We start from the raw sequence: 19,160 nt of genomic DNA, 5'->3' as shown, positions 1-19,160 counted from the left end.
CCTTATCTGTCATAGACCACTACTTTCCAGTGTTTTAATTAGGTGACAGAACACCTTGGCCTTAAAGGTTGTGGCCCAAACAAGGAAATTCACCCAGGTCGTCAGCAAGTGAACATGCCATGGCAAAGCAGAAATGAGGAGTCTGTACTTCCAAAGACTCCAGAAGGGCATTAAGCCGTCACTTAGTGCTTCCACAAGCCAAATGTTAAACTTCCTATTGCCAGCAAGAAGAAGAACATCTAAAGAAAAGGTCTAGGACATGGGCTACTTACACAGTAAGTTTGTAACCCACACCAGGGACTGCTGAACCCTTGCTCTAGGCAGCAAGACAAACAAAACAGACAGTGCTGTATGTTTCGCATAAAAACACTGCTAAATCCCTATGCCACCCCAGCTGGAAATGGTTTGACCCCCTGTGCTTGATGCCTTCAATGAGCACTGTACTTGTCTGCTGGGGATGTGCAAGAGCATTGCTGTATTATGATATCTGGCTGTCACACAGCCAGAGGTGCAGCAGTTGGAGAGATGAAGGGAAGCAGTAGGAAGGAGCAAATGTCTGGAGCCACTGAGTTGGGAGACCAAAGACTGGGTTCTGTTTGCATTTTCAAAGCTGTTAATGAATTTTATTTAGTGATGCTTTAACAAATAAATAATACAATTACAGAATCACAGAATCAGATGAGTTGGAAGGGATTCAAAGGATCATGAAGTCCAACTCCTGCCCTGCAAAGGACACCTGAAGAGTCACACCATTTACCTGAGAGTGTTGTCCTAACACGAACTCTGTCAAGCTGGTGCTGTGACCCCTTCTTTGGGGAGCCTGTTCCAGTGCCCAGACACCCTCTGGGTGAAGAACCTTTTTCTAATACCCAACCTAAACCTCCCCTGACACAAATGCAGGCCATTCTTTCGGTCCTGTCATTGGTCACCAGAGAGAAGAGACCAATGCCTGCCCCTACTCTTCCCCTCATGAGGAAGCTGTAGACCGTGATGAGGTTTCCTCTGACTCTCTTCTCCAGGAAGAAGAGATCAAGTGACCCCAGTTGCTCCTCATATGGCTTCCCCTCCATGCCTAAGAAGTCATAGGAATGGAGAAAGGTATGAGAACAGGGTGTTGCATCACATTATTAGTGCAGAGTACATTTACTTTTCCTTCACTTTTTTTCAGGACTAGCTGTGAAACTTGCTGCTGAGACAGGACATCCTTGGGCACTGCCCTTGGCCTAAGCACACCCAATGGACTGCAGCTTAGGTGAAGTTTTGAAGGCGTTTTTTTACAATCCTGTCTGTGTCTGGACTGTGATGGAATTTAGATTGGAGTCAGGTATCCATTCTTTAATCCAGAATACATAGGCATATACAAGATCCTAGAGTTTGGTGCCTAGAGAAATCAGTGGTCCAAAATAGAATTCACAAAACAACCTGGCACTTCCAAGGATTATGGCTTTTGAAGACAATGGTCCTCCTTCCTCTTTAGGAATCAGGAGCCTTTCTTTCAGCAGAACACTGGTGAATTTATCTTGAGTCAAAAATATCCAGAAGAAGCAGTGTAAGAAAATATTTTTAGATAAGCACAACTGATCTATTTCTCATATTCAAAGGAGTCAGCAGTCAGTCAAATAGTAACACACATATGTCAATATGCATGCTGAAGAAAATCAAACATTACTAGTGTTTTTTAAATTATGCGTCCTTATTTCTATATTAGATAAATGAAATAAACTACTTCCCATTTAATTTTACAAATTTGCATAGCACACCAGGCAAATGCAATGGGACTGTACAAACAGAAAATGGGGGTGATGATCAGTATTTTGTTTAATAATGTCTAGATGCCTCATGCTGGTGTAGAATGAGGCTGGCAATTAAAACTTGTGATACCTGCCGAGTTCTGGTATGTTGCAGAGGAAATTATAAACAGTGTTAACATACAAAATACATTACTCAATCAGACAATATGAAATTAAATAAGTACAGTACACTCTACTGATGTTATTTTAGGGTATATCTGTTTAGCCTGCTGGGTTTTTTTATTACAGATTGTGCTGTACTGTGAGGACACCCTCAGTGTACCTTTATTAGCTTTTATTTATTTATTTATTTACTTCTCTATACACCTATAAGTACACTTTATGCAGAAACCACAGTGCCATATAACTTTCTGCTAGAGAACATTATTTTTTAGCATTAGACACTGTCTTAAAATCATCTAACAGCATCTGATTACTCTAAAATATGTTTTCAGCAACACACTTTAGAGAACTATTGCATGTTACCTTAAACTGCAATGACCTGCTGTGGCAGGTCAGCAAATTCCCAATAGTATTTCCTGGATGAAAAAGCTTTAGATAAATATAATGTGCTGCTACTATACCATGAATAAAGCTTGTGTCTTGGTTCTCATATTTTTTTGAGTTTATTTACACAGACATGACTACAGAATTAGGAAATCTGCAGGTAGTGCTTCTTTTCCACAAGTGTTGACAACCTTCTCTGCTGCTGTTGGCAGGACAGACTTTAGGAAGACAAAATACTTCAGTTCAGTCAGAGTGAACCTGGTCTAAATGCTACATCCCATGAAATCCCTTTTGTCGACAAGGACAAAGCAACCGTTGTAAAATAAGTTAAATCACAGAACATTGTTGCTCTGCAAGTGCCACCCTCTGCTTTGAAAAGGTACTGCAGACATTTTCAATAATAATGTTTATTTAGTAGTGTATTTCAAAAATCCAGGCTTTCTACCCTGGAAGAAGAAAATCCTTGGCATAAAATTAAAAGCCAAACAACACAGGAAAATACCTTTGTGAAGTGTCAGGAAATGGCTGTGGACCAATCCTATATACTAAGCGTACTGGCACAGCACTGCTGACTTCAGGGGGATCTGTGCCAATTTGTACCAGCTAAGACATGGCTGAATGGTTTTATGTTTTGAGAAATGCTGTATATTTTGATTTACTAAGGTTTGATGTATTTCTCTAGCAACATGTTTGCAGTGCCCAGACCTCAATGAATGCTACATAAAGCAATTATTTTCAACTGGAATTTGATAAAGAATTGTATGCTATCAACAGGTAAAATATGTGGTGATGAAGTGTATGATTTTTGTATCAGGCTACTTCAAAGCTGGCAGAAGAGACAAGTATTGGTGGGTGTTCAGGAACAAAAAGTGAGACAAGGTCATAAATAAATCATGAAATATGAATATCTGAAATATTTGCTTGACAGTAGAAAAAAAAAAGCAGTGCATGCAATACATTTTTCTAAGGTAATTTCTTAAGTGTTATATAAAAATAAGTAGTTTTGGCCTAGAGTTGTTAATAATACTCTTATAGGCAACTGCATGAACATAGGAATAGTCTGCTGTGCCATGCCAGAAATTCCAAGGAAGGGAAAAAAAAAAATCCAGAGCTTCTGTTTCAGTTTGGAATTTGTTGTATGCCAATGCATGGTTTATGTGGACTTGCAGAATGAACAGATTGTTAGGTATTGTATTGTTATTTAAACATGTACAGCTTCTAGGAAAAATATGAAGAGTCAGTACAATAACCAATATATTAGAATAGTTTTTACAAGAGAGCAGGGAAGTATTTGGGAAGAATCTGTTCAAAGCTTGAGCATTCTATAAAACATAGGATATTCCTGGTCCACAGGAGTTTGTTGTGTAGCCTCTCAAATGCAAATACTTGTTCAACAACATTCTGCCAATGTATCTTTGATTTGGAGAGATTGGCCTCTTTCAAAATGAGTGTGATAAAAGTCACACAAAGCACCATGGAAGGCAAGACTTCAAGTTTTTGGTAGATACTTAACAAAATGTTCACAAAAATTTAAGCAAGTTAAGTGACTAAATCCGATATGTAGCTGGGGACTTCTTAAGCTCTTCTGAAAACTTTGAATAAAAGGCAGCAATTACGAGACTGCTCTACAGATCACTAATCCATTTCCCTCTCTCAAACTAGAACTAAGTATTTTCATCTGGGCTTTGAAAATCTGGCTCTATGTGAGGTTGTCCTATGTAAGAAGCAGGCTTACTACACAGTCAAGAAAGTGGTCTAGCATTATGTAAATGCCACAAGGACTCATAAGCTGTCTCTTAGGATTAGATGTCTAGAATGAGAGGTGGGCATAATCTCCTAAACTCTTGGGAGTCATTGACCTGAAATAGCTTTGATTCATTTTGTAGCCCTTGATTGCTGCCTCTCTCTTAAGGAAGGTAAAGTTCTTCTAATTAGCTAACTACTGGTCTGGAAAATCTACATGTCTTTTCATAACCAAGAACCTTTTTCAATTAAGTCTGAGAATGTGGACAAGGCTATTAACACTCATAAAATCTCCAAAGACCTAAAGAGGGCATAGTCCATCTCAGACATGTGGAGGAGCAGCTCCAGGGAAGGAGAAGAATCCCTCTCTTTTATGCCTTATAATGACATGTTTTGCTTTGTTTTTTTTTTTCCCTTTGGTATACTTGAGTTCTAAACTTTCATAGGTTTAATGGGTAGATTTTTTGTAAAAAATATAGAATCATTTGGGTTGGAAGAGGCCTTGAAAAACCATCTAGTCCAATCACTGTACAATGTGCAGGAACATCTTCAACTAGATCAGGTTGCTTAGAGTCCCATCCGATTTGAAAGTGAATGTTTTCAGGAATGGGGAGCTCACCATCTTGCTGGGCAACTTGTTTCACTGTTTTACCACTGCCATCACAAACATTTTTTTCCTTATATCTAGCCTGACTCTACCCTTGTTTAGTTTAAAACCATTACCCTTTTTCCTATTGCTACAGGCCCTTGTAAAAAAAGTGTGTCCCAATACTATAAGCCCCCTTCAACTACTGAAAGGCTTCTAAAAGGTTTCCCCAGAAGCTTCCTTCTCCAGGCTGAAAAACCCTCTTTCAGCTTGTTTTCATAGGAGATACAATTCATCCCTCTGATCATATTGGCAAGTGCAGACTTGAATTGATTTGCTTCCTTTTGTTTTCTAGCTACTCAGTGCAGCAGTCAGGGAGACCCTGTGAAAAGTTGATAAAGAGCAGAGGGTAGATTACTCATGGCAGCCAACAGCAGGCGGAACTGAGGAGTCCTGGCCAAGCTGATGTGGGGTTTTTATACATTCAGCTGGGTTTATAGCACTGCAGGAGAAGGCTCCCCTCCACACTTTGAGCTGGGGATCTTGAAGCTCTAGGGATGAAGGGACTGTCAGGCTGGGCTGGGCTGGGGATGGAAGATATGGATAGGGAGTTTCAAGGGAGAGGTAAGGAACTTCTGGCTGTACAAGCACATGCACTTGTCTTCACTAGAAAGAATTGATCATTGCTATTGTTAATCAGTTCTTGTGAATGAGTCCTGTGAGTGGATGGAGGACACTGAAGGGCTGGAGATGGAGATCTGGATTCTTTGGTAAAAGCAGGAAAAAGTAATGTAGAAGGTTCAAAGAGAAAGGCTTTCCTGTAACTCAATCCCTCATTGCCTCTTTCCTCCACACCAAAGTAATGTGTGCTCTTTGTTAAAGTACAACTGCACTAAAACTTTTGTCATGTTTTTATTTTGTTTGGTTAAAGAAAAAAGAGAAATAGGAATATATCCTTGTATCTCAATACATATTGAAAGCTTTTGTATCAAACACTTGAAATATTTTAGTGTAAAACTGATGAAGTAGAAAGCAAATGCCAGGAGGAAGTCCTGAATTATGGCTCTTTTTGAAAATGACAAAATATCCAGTCCCTCACTTCTTTTCTCTCAAAATGTAATTGAAAACTGGCATTTTTTCAGGCAGACTTTTGAACATACTATGCAGAGGCAAGAGTGACAAAGCAATTTAAAATCATTAGAAATCAGAGACAGACCACAACAAAACAGTCTTGCTACTGTTGCAGTTTTGTCTTCTCCACTCTGAAGGCAAACATGGTCAGAGAAGTAAACTATTACCAGCTCAAATGTGTATTTGGTAAAATGCTCAATGAGAAAGAAATCTATAAATTGGTTATTTAGACACAGGGACATTTTTACATATCCATTTTTTATGAAAACAAAAAAATCTTTAAAATGTAAAAGCAATAAAAAGGTCAGCTGATTTTCAGTAAACCTGAAATACATCACTGTATTTACATATATTAACTTCATTAGAAATAACTGATGAGAACATACATGGGAAAAAATCATCTTTGAAAATCATGACTGTAATGAGTCAGAAAATGTTGGGTCCATAAGCCATTATCATTCCAGCAGGTACATTGTTTTAATGACTTTTCTGAATGTCATATCAAGATAGATTTTGGCATTTTCCTGTGAATGATGTAAATAGGTAAGACTTGAAGCACTTGGCTATGTTTAATTAACAAGTGGTATATGGAAACCAAAACTGTAGGACAGAATTGGATTCAGAAAAATTAAGAAAATTAATAAAAAGTTTGAATGATTTTTGTTGATATGCATGAAATTCTGCAATAATTGCTTCAGAAAAAATGTATTTAGTAGTATTTAAAAATAATATTTTCTACTTGGAATACATGTGCAATTACACTTTATTAGTTTCTGCTATATTCAAAATTAATTTAATAAAATTATTCTTTCAAATTACTTACAGAAAAGAATAATTAGGAACACAACACTATTGTATCTTTTGTGCCGAAATTCTGCTTTGCACAATGGAATGCCCAAAATAAAGTTCAGAGAGGTTGATTAACTTGGGACATATATTTATTATAGTAAGAAACAGAATTCTGAAAATTGTAATTTATGAATAAATATTCTATCCATAGTTTTAAGGAAAAAAGTACAAATAAAATATATGAATATGTCTTCATGTCTGATGTTTTTCTGCAAGGTATCTTGGGATACCCTGTCTTCCATACTAAAATATATGCCTTAGTAAACCTGAAAGGATATTTCAGCTTTTGCAATTACAAGTACATTCTGAAAGGAAAAGTCCTTTTGGAATACTCTCAGAAGCCTGGGGTGTTTTTTCTCAAGAAACAGAATAGTTAAAGAAGCTGAGCACAGATCAGAAAAAATCCTGACACACAACATATATCCAGATGATACAAAACCATCAAGATTAGGTGGCATGTCTCAGCAGCTCACAAAAGCAGTATCTATGATATTAACAAAATATGTTAAACACAGATTCCAGCACGAGGTCTGTGGAAATTCCAAGCACAGAAAGCTCTCACAATCTTGTAAATGCAAGTTTAGACATAGACATGGACACAGGGTTTGATCTAAGGCCTTGGAGAAAGCTTCCAGATTTAGAATCATAAGTAAGAATACAAGTTTAAATAGAAAGACATTGTTATGTTGTAGGAAATTTTAAGGTTTTAAAGTTCAGATATAGAAGTAGTTATAAAGGTAATAAGAAATTTAAGGTATAACAAGTAGTTTTGTGTGTCATTATATGATTTGTTAAGAATATTTGCACTGCGGCAAAGACGTACAGAACAAAATAATTAACTATTGGTGTGAAAGTAGAAATATTCTTTGTGGCACTAGTTTATTGGCTAATTAACCTTTAAAAAACCTTGTGACCTGTAGTCTTGTGACCACTCTCCATGAACATTTAGTGAACATTGTGAAGATCCTCTCATGACTTCATGAGACTGTAGAAGAAGATTAATAAATCATGCTTCAAAATGCCTTTAAGTGGTCCCGTCTCTTTCACAAAATCCCAATAGAAGTCTGCTGCTGAATATTCACAGTCCTCCATGGTAATGGCTCTGGCTACCTCTGAGATCGGCTCTCACTTCCTGACCACAACTTCCCTTCACAACGGAATGTTCTGCTGGAAACAGGAAATCAATGGGAGAGCTATATGGTGTGGGAGGTCAAGCTTTCCCAGGAGCTAGACTGGCTCCCACTGTACAAAGGAATGACTACTAACTGCACTGCTTGCAAAACTAAAATCAAAACTCATGCACATGAAAGGAATCAGAAAAGAATGATAGAAAGATGTTAGAAAAGAGAAAAGAGAAAATACATTTGCTACTATCCAGTTAATCTTATAAGCGGAGAAATAAGCGAGACGACTTGATTGTATTCCTTCAATTAAGTGGGAGATGCTCCAAGTTTGAACTATAAAACACATGGATATATTAAATGCTCTTGTGCTTTCTTTTGTAATTTACTCCTGCTTTGCCACTGTTGCAAGCATGCACATGGGTTATCTGTATTAGCTGTACATATTGAACCAAAAGCATTTTCAAAGTTCATCTCATGAGTCTGTCATCTTTGAACTTTAACAGCCATGTGCTGCGTTGTATGGCCAAGGATTAAGGATTAACAAGGATTAATGTTAAGGGTAAGTAACCAGTTCAGAAGTGTCCATCTCACAATAATTTTCTGCAAGGTTTGCTAAAAGTTGAGTGTCTCTTAGGAAAGCACTTTGAAGGGTTTCTGGGCCACTCTGATTCCAGTCTTGAAGTTAAGAAGACAAAGCCCATGCTCTGCAGCCAACTCAGATGTATTTCACCGGACACCTGATTTGTTGTAAATCTCACATTAATTTAATTCTTTGTCCCCCTGAAACTTGCTGCAACTATATCTCAGGCTATGCGAAAACCACTGAGATGTCTTTATTTTCTGCCAATTACCTTTCTTCTCATCCAACCACTCGCACTAAAACTATATTTCCATATATTTTGAATCCATTTTCATCCAGTTCTTCTACACAAGAATTTACTGAAATATTGGTAATCTAAGGAAATTCCCAGTATACTGTGAATAATTTTCATACAAGTGAAGAAGTATAAAAGAACACTTACCACTCTGTCCCTAGAACTCCCTTTCCCCCGCATCTACAATGTACATTTAATACCCTAAATCCCTCTTTTAATCTCATACTTCTTCCAAGAAATCTTCCTTCTTTAACCAGAAAATACCTTCACAGTGCTTTCTACTACAACAGGGGAATGCTCACCAATCTGAACAGTCCTGGTTTCTCTAATTTGACCATGGCTTTTTCAAATCATGGCCTGCAGACCACATCAGGACAGACCAGAACATCATTCAGAGGGGCAGGTCTGTGGCAAGATCACTGATCTTTAGTAAATTTGATATGCAGGACCTCAAGTGGAGAGCAAAAAATGATCATCCTCCATCTCCAGCAGTATTAAGTTCAGAGAACCCCAGAGAACCCAAGTTTTACACACACAAGATGTTACAGATAATAATAAACAAGTTAAACAAAGCAAAGTGCTAAGCTGCCCATCAGGCATCTGTATGTGGGAGAGCCCAGGTGTTGCTGGAGTTGGATGTAGAAGGAAGAATATGGTGCGATCTGTATCCACACACCTACTCACTCCATACGCTGACAGACAACTCTTAGGGGATGCATGAAATGTAAAGGGCATTTAGGTATCTAAAAGTGATTTTTTTGTAATAGTTTGGTTAGTTTATAACTTTCATAATAGTTTAAAAATTTGGAAGAGTTAGAAAAAACAATGGAAGTCACAGACATGACTAGAAAAAAAGGACTATAGCAGAGAAATCTGATTTCCAAAGCTGTTCTTTTGATTTGGCATAAATGAAAATCATATCAAATGGATTGTAGTCATGGTTACAGTGATTTACACCAAAAATAAATTTTTCCAATTTTTTCAAGAAGGTAGACCGTCTTAAAATAAAAAAAATAAAAAAAAAAAAAAAAAAAAAAAAGGAAGAATGCACTGAAAATCTACTCTCTCTTTGCACCTTAAAGCAACTTTTAAAGGAAGTGGTCAATTTTAATAATTATAATACTGAAAACTCTAACTAAATTCACTCTATAAGAGAACTTATATAAAATCTGCTTTATTGATCATTACAAATTATGGAGCAGATTGATTCTGAATACAAAACCATATAGTGGCAGATTTTTAGCCAATGAAAAAAGAATACTGCTGAAGTGGAAGTAAGGGAAAAATAGGGGAATGTAAGGGCTTCCTATCAATTCAGCAGGTGTAGAACACAGAGATACTGACTTAGGTCCAGGAGCAAATGCAGGGAGTAGCTACAGTTCACCTACCACAAAAGAAGGACAGAGTCAGATCTGCCAGCAAGATCTCACCTTTTGATTCTGCCTTTTAATTCTACTTCTTTTTCATCAACTACAATGCAAAAGCATGTGAAAATTTTCTGAAACCATCCCACCACTAACAGGAACAGTGAAAAGGCATCCTGCCAGGCATTGAGATCAGTAAAATGTTTTGTCATGTTTCTTTTTTTACAAAGAAAAGTAAAGTATAGATGTAAGGTTAATACTTAGGCAGAACCAGCCATTCCAAGCTTGTTTTAAGGATATTTTTAAGAAGACTTTTTCATACAAAAGTGAGGTTGCCTTGGCAACTGTAACTATAGAAAGCTCGAGTAATTACTTTCAAAAATCCTTCTTAGTGCTTTCTCCTCTTAATAGGAATATGTAAATACCTTGTTTTAAGCTACATTTATCAGAAATACTACTCATCATTGTTTCTACCCTTGAGGCATGGGGATCCTAGAGTATGTGCTTAAAGCAGGTCAAATAGTGCAAAACCAATTTGCAAATGCTTATTTAAATTCAAAAATTAAAGTCAGATAATGCATATTTGCTTTTGAAGGGAAGCAAAAATTTGAAAAGAATGCAGCATTCTGTTTTCATATTGCAAGATCTCACTGAATAAACTGTGCCATGTATTCATCTGTCTTCAAACACAGTAACAATTCACTTTTATAAACAGCAAGCAAAAGGAATTAAGATGGAATTTAATACACCTAGTTTATATTAAGGTAAACAGATCTACTGAGCCACTGCACAGCTCTGTATTGCATACTGTGGACTTACCTGGGTGGCTGAGACAACTTTAAGGTCTTTGTTCATCTCTTCATTACATGGTAGAAATGTACTCTGATTACCCTGGCATAGTGTTTGAGATCCATTATTAGTAATATTTGGCATAGTTCTGCTAGACCCTAGGCTTGTCATTAATAACTTATTCAGTTTCCTGCTGTGCTTGTTAAAGCAGATGATGTCCATTTAGGCTTGACTCCTTCCTACAGCCTTGGCCTGATAGGCCATATTTTGACACAGTCCTCCCTCCCAGGTCATGCTGCCCAGCTTTCTGATTCTATGGCTTACTGATGCCATAGAACACATCAGCCACAAGAACGGGTTCTTGCATAAAACTAGGGATGGCAATTAACAGTAGTTTACAAATTGTCTATTTTCATTCATTATCAGAAGAGTAATGTTTTTCCCAGCTCTCCTTTCTCAATTCCGCCTCCCAGCTCTGCAACTGCCTGTATGTAACACACACTAGGAAAGCCAGTTATACCACATAACAGCAATGCATAGACTCTATTTTTTTTCTTCTCTGTGATTCTGTAACTTAAAATGTATTTAAAAAACACAGATGTTAATATTCAAAGAGGATTCAACAATGAACAATACTGAAACAATACTGAAACATTACAATACTGAAAGCAATTTCCTTTTGTCTATAATTATAGACTAAGTTATGCAATATTACAAGTGATCAAGGACTGATATGCAGATGCCACTAAAAATCTGGGAAACCACTAACTTCCATGATGCACATGAATATTGTTTTCTGCCCCTTTAGTTTTATAAGGTGTCAGAAGTCACATACATTTACTTATGTTGCATCATGACCATCATCCTCATCATCATGGTCATCATTCCAAGCAGTGTTAGTATATTTCAAATCCACCCATCCATGGAAGACTAGCAGCTTTTAGCACAATGGGTATCAAATATATCTGTTCAGTGTCTGTTTTTTAGTGATTCCCAGGTTTACAGATAAGGTAATATCCTCTAAAGAATTAGAATAATTTTTAATTTTTTACTCATCTTCAGTGATTACACAGAGATCTTAATAATTTATCCAATTTTTCTGCTCTGCTTGTTAAAGCAGATGATGTCCATTTAGGCTCTATTCCTTCCTTCACACTTCCTTCACACTTCCTTCACACTTCCTTTACATTTCCTTCACACTTCCTTCAGTGAAGTGTGCTTTCAAGATTGCAATAGTATCAAGGTACTCAAAAATCCAGTGTGCTATTCAGAAACTTTAATTTTCCACTAGCTTCTCAGTGTATAACAGCAAAACGATTTTTAAGAAAATGCTTCAGATAATGCATGTATTAAACAAATAACATATCAAATCTTGAATTTTGAATTCAAATGAGGTGGAAGAATTTTAACCAAAAGAAGATCTATGATGATGTCTGTTTTAGGCTAAGTTAAACATAACCTTTTAGCCTATGTTCAATCATCCTAACTTTTATTCACTTTGTATGTTTTTTGACAAACTGAATAACCTGATGCCTTTTCTCACAGTACTCTAGGCAACATATATAGTATCCTATACTCTTGATTTACCTTTTGATCAATATATCTGTTTTCTTCAATTGCTGATCTTTTAGAGTGGTCACATGAGGAAGAAGATGCTGAAGGAAGCCTTCGCAGCAAACAGCTGGTGTCTTGTTGCTGGCGATCAATAAACTGCTTCATAAAACTTTCCCTTGTGAACAAATAGAGGATATTGACACATTAAAACCCCAAGAAGAGTTAATATTTATTTTTCCTTATGAAATATCACAATTCATTACTGCTGAGATGGATAAACTCCTGAGAAAAAGTTGTACTGGGGTATAGATGTATAAATGAACAGAGTGCCTTGACAACTGACAACCCTAGAATTCATTTATTAAAGAAATCCATAAAAGAATTGAGAACGGAATCTCTTGCATGTGGATTAAAAAAAATAAAAAATATTGCTTTATTTTTAAATTTATTTTCCAATTAAAGTGCTAAATATTTCAAGTGCCTTTTGCAGTTTTCAGCTCTTTTGAGCTCATTAAACAGCAAGTTGTTACTTCAATGTAAATCAAATGCTGATATAATCCAAAGGAAACATACTCTCTGCATGAAGTTTTTTCTTGAAGATTTCAAACAACATCTGTTCATATAACTGCTTTGAATGTCAGTATTAAGGCACTTCAGCAATTCTGTGCCTCACACATGCCATGTTTAAAAAGCAGAAGCATTTCTGTTTACAACAAATATACATTCATCTTGCCATATTTTATGTTCAGTAGAGTTGCCTGTTTTCAGTTTAAACTATGTCAAAACTAATTTTTCTCTGGAGAGATATTTTTACATAGCACAATAGGTTCAGATTTAAAGATATGATTTGCTACTGCTAGTTTGAAGCTTGTTTCAGTAGTTAATAGGATCACAAGTGAGTACAGAATATGCTGGGAAAAACACAACGAGAAAGAAATACCAAAAAATACCAAGACTAGGTATATAACATATATATATATATATAACCATATGGTAATATATATATATATATATATATATATATATATATATATAGCCATATGGTAATTTGATACTAAAATTAAAACATCTGTGATTGTTTTTTTGAGGTTTGGAAGGCTGCTTTTCTTGACCCTTCTGACCAGCATGATTTCTTTGGTTCAGATAAGGTACTACAAACAGGTCAAACCAGTCGTCTTAACTTCCTTGTGAATTTAATCAAAAGAAGTGTAACTTTGGGAGACTCAGAACAATGGCAGCACGTTGTTTCACATCCTCTTCTCTTCTGGTATGTGCTTGTTGAGGATATTGAAATGGGCACGGCATCTGTTCAGCCAGCTTGTGCTATTTCAGCAGACTTTGCTGCCTGTATATACTAGAGCAGCCCTTGGATTTCTGTCAGATTTTTTTGACATCAAGGAAAAATAATTGTACTCTAACTGATGATCACAGATTTGTAGAATAGTTTGGGTTGGAAGGGACCTTAGACATCATCTTGTTCCAGTCTGCCTGCCATGGGCAGGGACACCTTCTAACAGACCAGGTTGTTCAGAGCTCCATCCAGCGTGGCCTTGAACACTTCCAGGGATGGACCTTCTACAACTTCTCTGGGCAACCTGTCCCAGTGCTGCACCACCCCCACAGTAAAGAATGATCTAGTGGATCACTGAGCATCTGATCTTTACTTAAGGTGATTTTCACAGGAAAGTGGTAACTACGCAAATACAAATAAGGGACAGGGTCATCACAGGCTAACTGGTAATAGATGGTCTGTTTTACCCTCTCTAATTATTTCCTCCTGCCAGTTCACCCTAGCTTTAAAAACCTACATGAGAATCCATTAGACTGCTAGTTGTCTATGTGAGCCAAGAAACTAAAATCCAAATTAAAAAGGAGAAACAACACACTTTTCAATTATATTGTACTTGTGTCAGTTCTAATCAATCTAGCTGCTTCCATGAATAAGGTATAAGGAATGCTGGGATTGTTTTTCCCCAAATGAGAGAAATGAGGTATACCCAAAATACCACATCTTTTGAATGTCTAAGTTAATTCTGTTTCATTTCTTATTTTCTGAACTATCTGCCTAACACACAAGAAAAAAATTAAATATTTTGGGTGCTATGTGGCCCCAGAAAAGGGGGACACAGCATGCTAGCAAAGGAAATATATCAATACCTTATTTTTGGAACTGTGAAATCTGAAGGAAGCTTTGAGATTTTCACCATTTGTGGCCTGTTTGGAAATTTTTCAAAGATGCGTAGACGCAAAGGAAGCTTCTCCTTTGTATCTGCATTAGCTTCACTTTGCTTTAGCTGAAAACAAAGAAATAAAAAAAATAACATTAACAGTAATTTTGTTCTGTAATATCCCACTAAAAATCAGAATCCAAATAACAACGGCAATAATTTAAAGAAACAGAAGATGGCAGCAAAGACCTACAGAAGGTAAATCTGATAAGAACTAATGGCTAGAAGATTATAAATGCCTAACAATACCATGCCTGTAACTGAAAGACATAAAATAGAAGGATTGCTAATAATTTTTATTTTAAAAAACAAAGCATTAAAGCTTTAAAATTAAAGCATATTTAATATGTCCTATTCAATATGCTAATTTCTATGTTTTCTTCATTGATTCTAAGACTTTCATCAAATAAACACCCATGATATTTTTTATTAGGCACATCTTCCTGTATATGCTGACAGCTCTTTGATACTTGAAGACAACACAGCACTTTTACAGTTAGTAAAAGGCAGAAATTTGAAGAGAATCCAGCACCCAGAACACAAGTAACAGGAAAATTACATATAGATGAATATTGTAAGTAATGACAAAGAACTCATAAGAATCCAGATACATCAGCAATACTCAGGTATGGCAAATCACATAGCAAATGTTGCATTTATAATAGCCCACAAACAGTTATTCAATGTAATACCACCCATCCAAATACAGAAAAGGGAGATACATCTATCTATGTGGACAGGTGATGGCTAAATAAATGATATAAATGGATATGGTATAGAGATACGATTCAACAAAATACCAAGTCAAAAAGAAGCAGTGAAATTAATTTTCACATTTGTTTTAAACTGTATGCATATTGTATACAATTTCAGTAAGCATCCAACTGATATTTCAGTTCTTCTTCTCACTCCTGCATGTAAGCAAAGGATTAGAGCTTAGATTTTAAAAGACATTTTCACCATCAGCACCTGCAGGGAATACTGCTGATAGACATCAGCTACAGATTTTCACCAGGGGCAATTGTCCATGAATTCAGACAGAGCTTTAACTCTCATTTGCCCTGCCTAGTGAAAGTCATGCTCCCACAGCATGCTATAGAAGAAAAACTGCTCTGCTGCACTGTCACACTATCAGCAACAGCACCGCTTCCTGCCACAGGACAGCTTAAACTAAAAATCAGTTCATATTTGGTTGGATAGAAGTTGTCATGTGGACTGAAAATTGAAGAGAACTGAACAGCTACAAACAAAGACTAATGATTAATGGTAAAACTGAATCAGAATAAAAGGGAAATGTTGCATAAATCTGTATTGTGTCCAGTACTGTTTCACTGCTTTATTAATGATCCTTAAAAGGAAGAAATTATGACATTTGCACATACAATATTAAAATGTGAAGAGCTGCAAATACCACACTGGACAAGGAAAAGGACACATTTAGAAACAGTGGCAGGAAATAAGAGACTGAAAAAATTCTAGATAAAGAATAAGAGCAGAAACTAAACAAGAACTTGGACTTCCATATAGCATCAAAAGGCCAATTTAGGCACCAATTGCATTACCAGCCAAAGGCTATGTTCACAACCAAGCTCTGTTGGTTAGGTATTACAGAGGTATGAAAAATGATACAGAAGTTGCCAGCTTGTCTCTGTGCTGTTTTGAAGAGAGCATATCTGGGTATACATTAATTTCTAAATGCCATTTTACCATTTTCTCACTGACAAGACAAAATAGTGCTGAAGAGAGCCATAAAACCAGGGGAGGGCTGTGTAAACCACCTGGGACGAGGGAGAAAAAAGAAAAAAAAGACTAAAGCATCCCAGTATTTATTTCCCATCTACCATAACTAATAATAAAGTAAGAGCAGAGGAGATGAAGTAAATTTACGTAATTATGTAAGAAATATTTGAAAACAAATAACTTCAAGAATACAACAGTGTACAGCAAATAAAGGAATGAGAGAATGAAATTCAGTAACAGAATTTCTAGGATGGGAATAAAGATTACTAGCCTTGTGGGGAAATCTCTGAGTGTTCAGAGAGATCTCCAGAAGGAAGTGCCTCATCATTTCAAAATCAGACATGTCAGAACCCCTGAAATGTCAGAGTATTGCCAAAAGAAATCGTTCATTGAAAAGGAAATTAATTGGATAATCTAATAGGGCTTTTCTGCAACATTGTACTGTTGAAAGCTTTGGGAAGGGATTATTTTTAGAGGAAAAAAAGGTTTCTAATTACTGACATTTGTTTTTCAATAAGAAAGAATTGCATAAATATTCATAATTTTGGCACAGACAATGTCACTTACAGCTATGAACTCCTGTTTTCATCAGTCAGTGTATACAGAATAGAGAGCACTGCAATGTTTGAAGTCTTAGTGCAGAAAAGAGCAGGGAGAGTTGAAAGCAGAAAACTGTATAGTTCAAAAGGTAAGGAAGGGGATAGGAGAATGATTTAAGATAGGCTTTAAAAAAACCTAAAGTCAAGGCAGTTCTATAGAATATCTCCAATTACCCATGCTGTGATAATATTACATATTGGGGAGTGTGAGGTATTTAGCTTCTCTGAGTTGTTCTCTGTGCACTTAGGGTGTAATTGTTGCTCCATGTGACACACATCCTGTTTTGTATTGCTGCTTAGAACCTTTATATTTCAACTTTCTCTAACACTTGAAAAACATTTATTTTTTAAAGGTACAGAACAATTTGAAATGGGGCTATGATGGTGCAGAATGTTTCTTGCAACAGCTAGACAGACCCAAATAACCGAATAAACTCAAATAAAATATCTGGACATTCTTCTCTATGATTTTTATGTTTAATTTATTACTCTTAAAATTGTCAAGGAAATGCACACTAGTTGCCCTGGGAATTGAAGCCTTCTGATAATGTTTTCATAGTTTTAGTTACTTTCCCATGAAAGTTCTATAAACATAAGCTGTTTATCACATTCCTTCTAAGAAATGTCATTTGATGGACGTTTCTCATGACCAGTGTGGTTGGGAAGGTGATAACTTAATTATCCAATCCCTGGTCATTGTTGAGAATCTATAAATACTGGAGTCAGAGAATAAAGGAATAAAGGCACTGCTTTTCTGTTCTGACACCGAGAGGTGTTCATGCGAATCATTTAGTGTCCTTTAGCGACACACTCTGGCCTGATTTGCTCTGCATAGCCCTCCATCTGCAGCCCAAGAGCCTACTGAGAATGCTCAATAATGCTTGTCAGCCTGGCCTGGCTAAATTCTCTTGTGGATGGTTAAAACAGTAACATCTGTAAAGTAATTGAAGAAATTTTTGTCTATCTCACTATTTATATGCTGCTTGAGTTTACAGGAACAGACTTAATGGCATACACATAATGCATAAAGTACAACTGTCCACTCTGAACACATATCAGATGCACTTTTCCAAATAGCACCTAAATTATGAGGAATGATGAGGAATGTCAGAGTGCATATTTTAACTTGGGATTCCTGTGGTTGTTTGACTAATACTTACAGGTCCCTGAACATCAAACTCTCCCTGATCTGTTCACATAGTTGTCTTAGGTCAATCCAAAAGACACCTACAAGAAAGGCAGACTTACAAGTGAAGAGAATGTTTGTGTGATCCTTTGCTCACAGAAAAGCATTATGGCCATGTCTCCATTTGGTTTGGAGCAGTTTGAAGTCTGAATCATCAACACTTCTTGTCTTCTGCTTCAGTTTATGTGCTGTGTTGGTAAGCAAACCAGATTCTTGGAGGAAACAAAACCGCAGGCTCCACCTTGGTTACTCTAAAATGTCGTCTGGGCTTAAGGATTACAAGCAATGGCTGGTCCTTAGGATGGCTTTGAACCCCATGTGTGATGGGAGAGGTAGTCCAGTGTGGGACTGAATGTGTTCTGAAGAAAACCATTCTGACCTGCACGTACTGTGAATGGGGTGGCAGCAGACACTGCTTTATTGTACCAATTCTCTCCAATGGCACAGGTGTTAAGTGGTATAGTCTCACCTACACTACTTATTGCAGCTTCAGTTGTAAATTTATTTCTGACTTCAAGGCTACCTTTCAAAAATGTGATTGCCAAAATCACCTTTAGTATAATTAAGATACCCAGTATCTGGGCCCTTAGAAATGAAGAGAACCTGTAAGTGGTTGTCCTAAATACACATAGTAGGATGAATGGTGGTGAAAGTGGAAGTCTGGGAAAGGCAGGGCACAATAAAGGAGACAGAAGATAATGACTGTGCATGAGAAACACCTAGACATACTGTCACCCAGACAGTATTCACTGTAAATGTGGCCAGGGTGAAAGTAGTGAGCTCTTTTATGTACATAAAGAAACTCCTTTAAGAGCAGGGTTTCTGAAAAATCGCTAGAGAACTGAAATGAGACAATAATCAGGAGCTGATTAGGAGAGCTGCATTTCCATAATCTCTCCCTGTGTTTGGCAGAAGAGACATGCCACAGTGCATTTCAGATATCCAGCTGAATGCAAGGCAGTGTCACACCTGCCCTCCAGCTGACATCCTCCTCTGTGAAAGCAGGATGTGAGAAGTGTCTGCACATGCAGAACTCTCATGATGTTCTCAGGTGGAAGCTGACAGTCTGAAAGGTGGAAGTGCTCCAGGATCTGG

The 19,160-nt window shown here is 36.8% G+C and overlaps 1 protein-coding gene across 1 annotated transcript in view; it reads right to left on the bottom strand.

The window, feature by feature from the left end:
* The window catches only part of NALCN (sodium leak channel, non-selective), a 233,685-nt gene that overhangs the window by 45,644 nt on the left and 168,881 nt on the right, over window positions 1–19,160 (bottom strand). Inside the window, exons 16-17 of the mRNA XM_058846993.1 lie at window positions 14,470–14,606; window positions 12,346–12,487 (exon numbers count right to left, since the gene is read on the bottom strand). Of these exons, the coding sequence (XP_058702976.1) occupies window positions 12,346–12,487; window positions 14,470–14,606 (279 nt within the window). The remainder of the gene's footprint in view (window positions 1–12,345; window positions 12,488–14,469; window positions 14,607–19,160) is intronic.

This window comes from Poecile atricapillus, chromosome 1 (genome assembly GCF_030490865.1).
Source record: "Poecile atricapillus isolate bPoeAtr1 chromosome 1, bPoeAtr1.hap1, whole genome shotgun sequence".
NCBI lineage: Eukaryota > Metazoa > Chordata > Aves > Passeriformes > Paridae > Poecile > Poecile atricapillus.
Note: the sequence above shows the minus strand (reverse complement) of the source record. Positions and strands in the feature narration are given on the sequence as shown.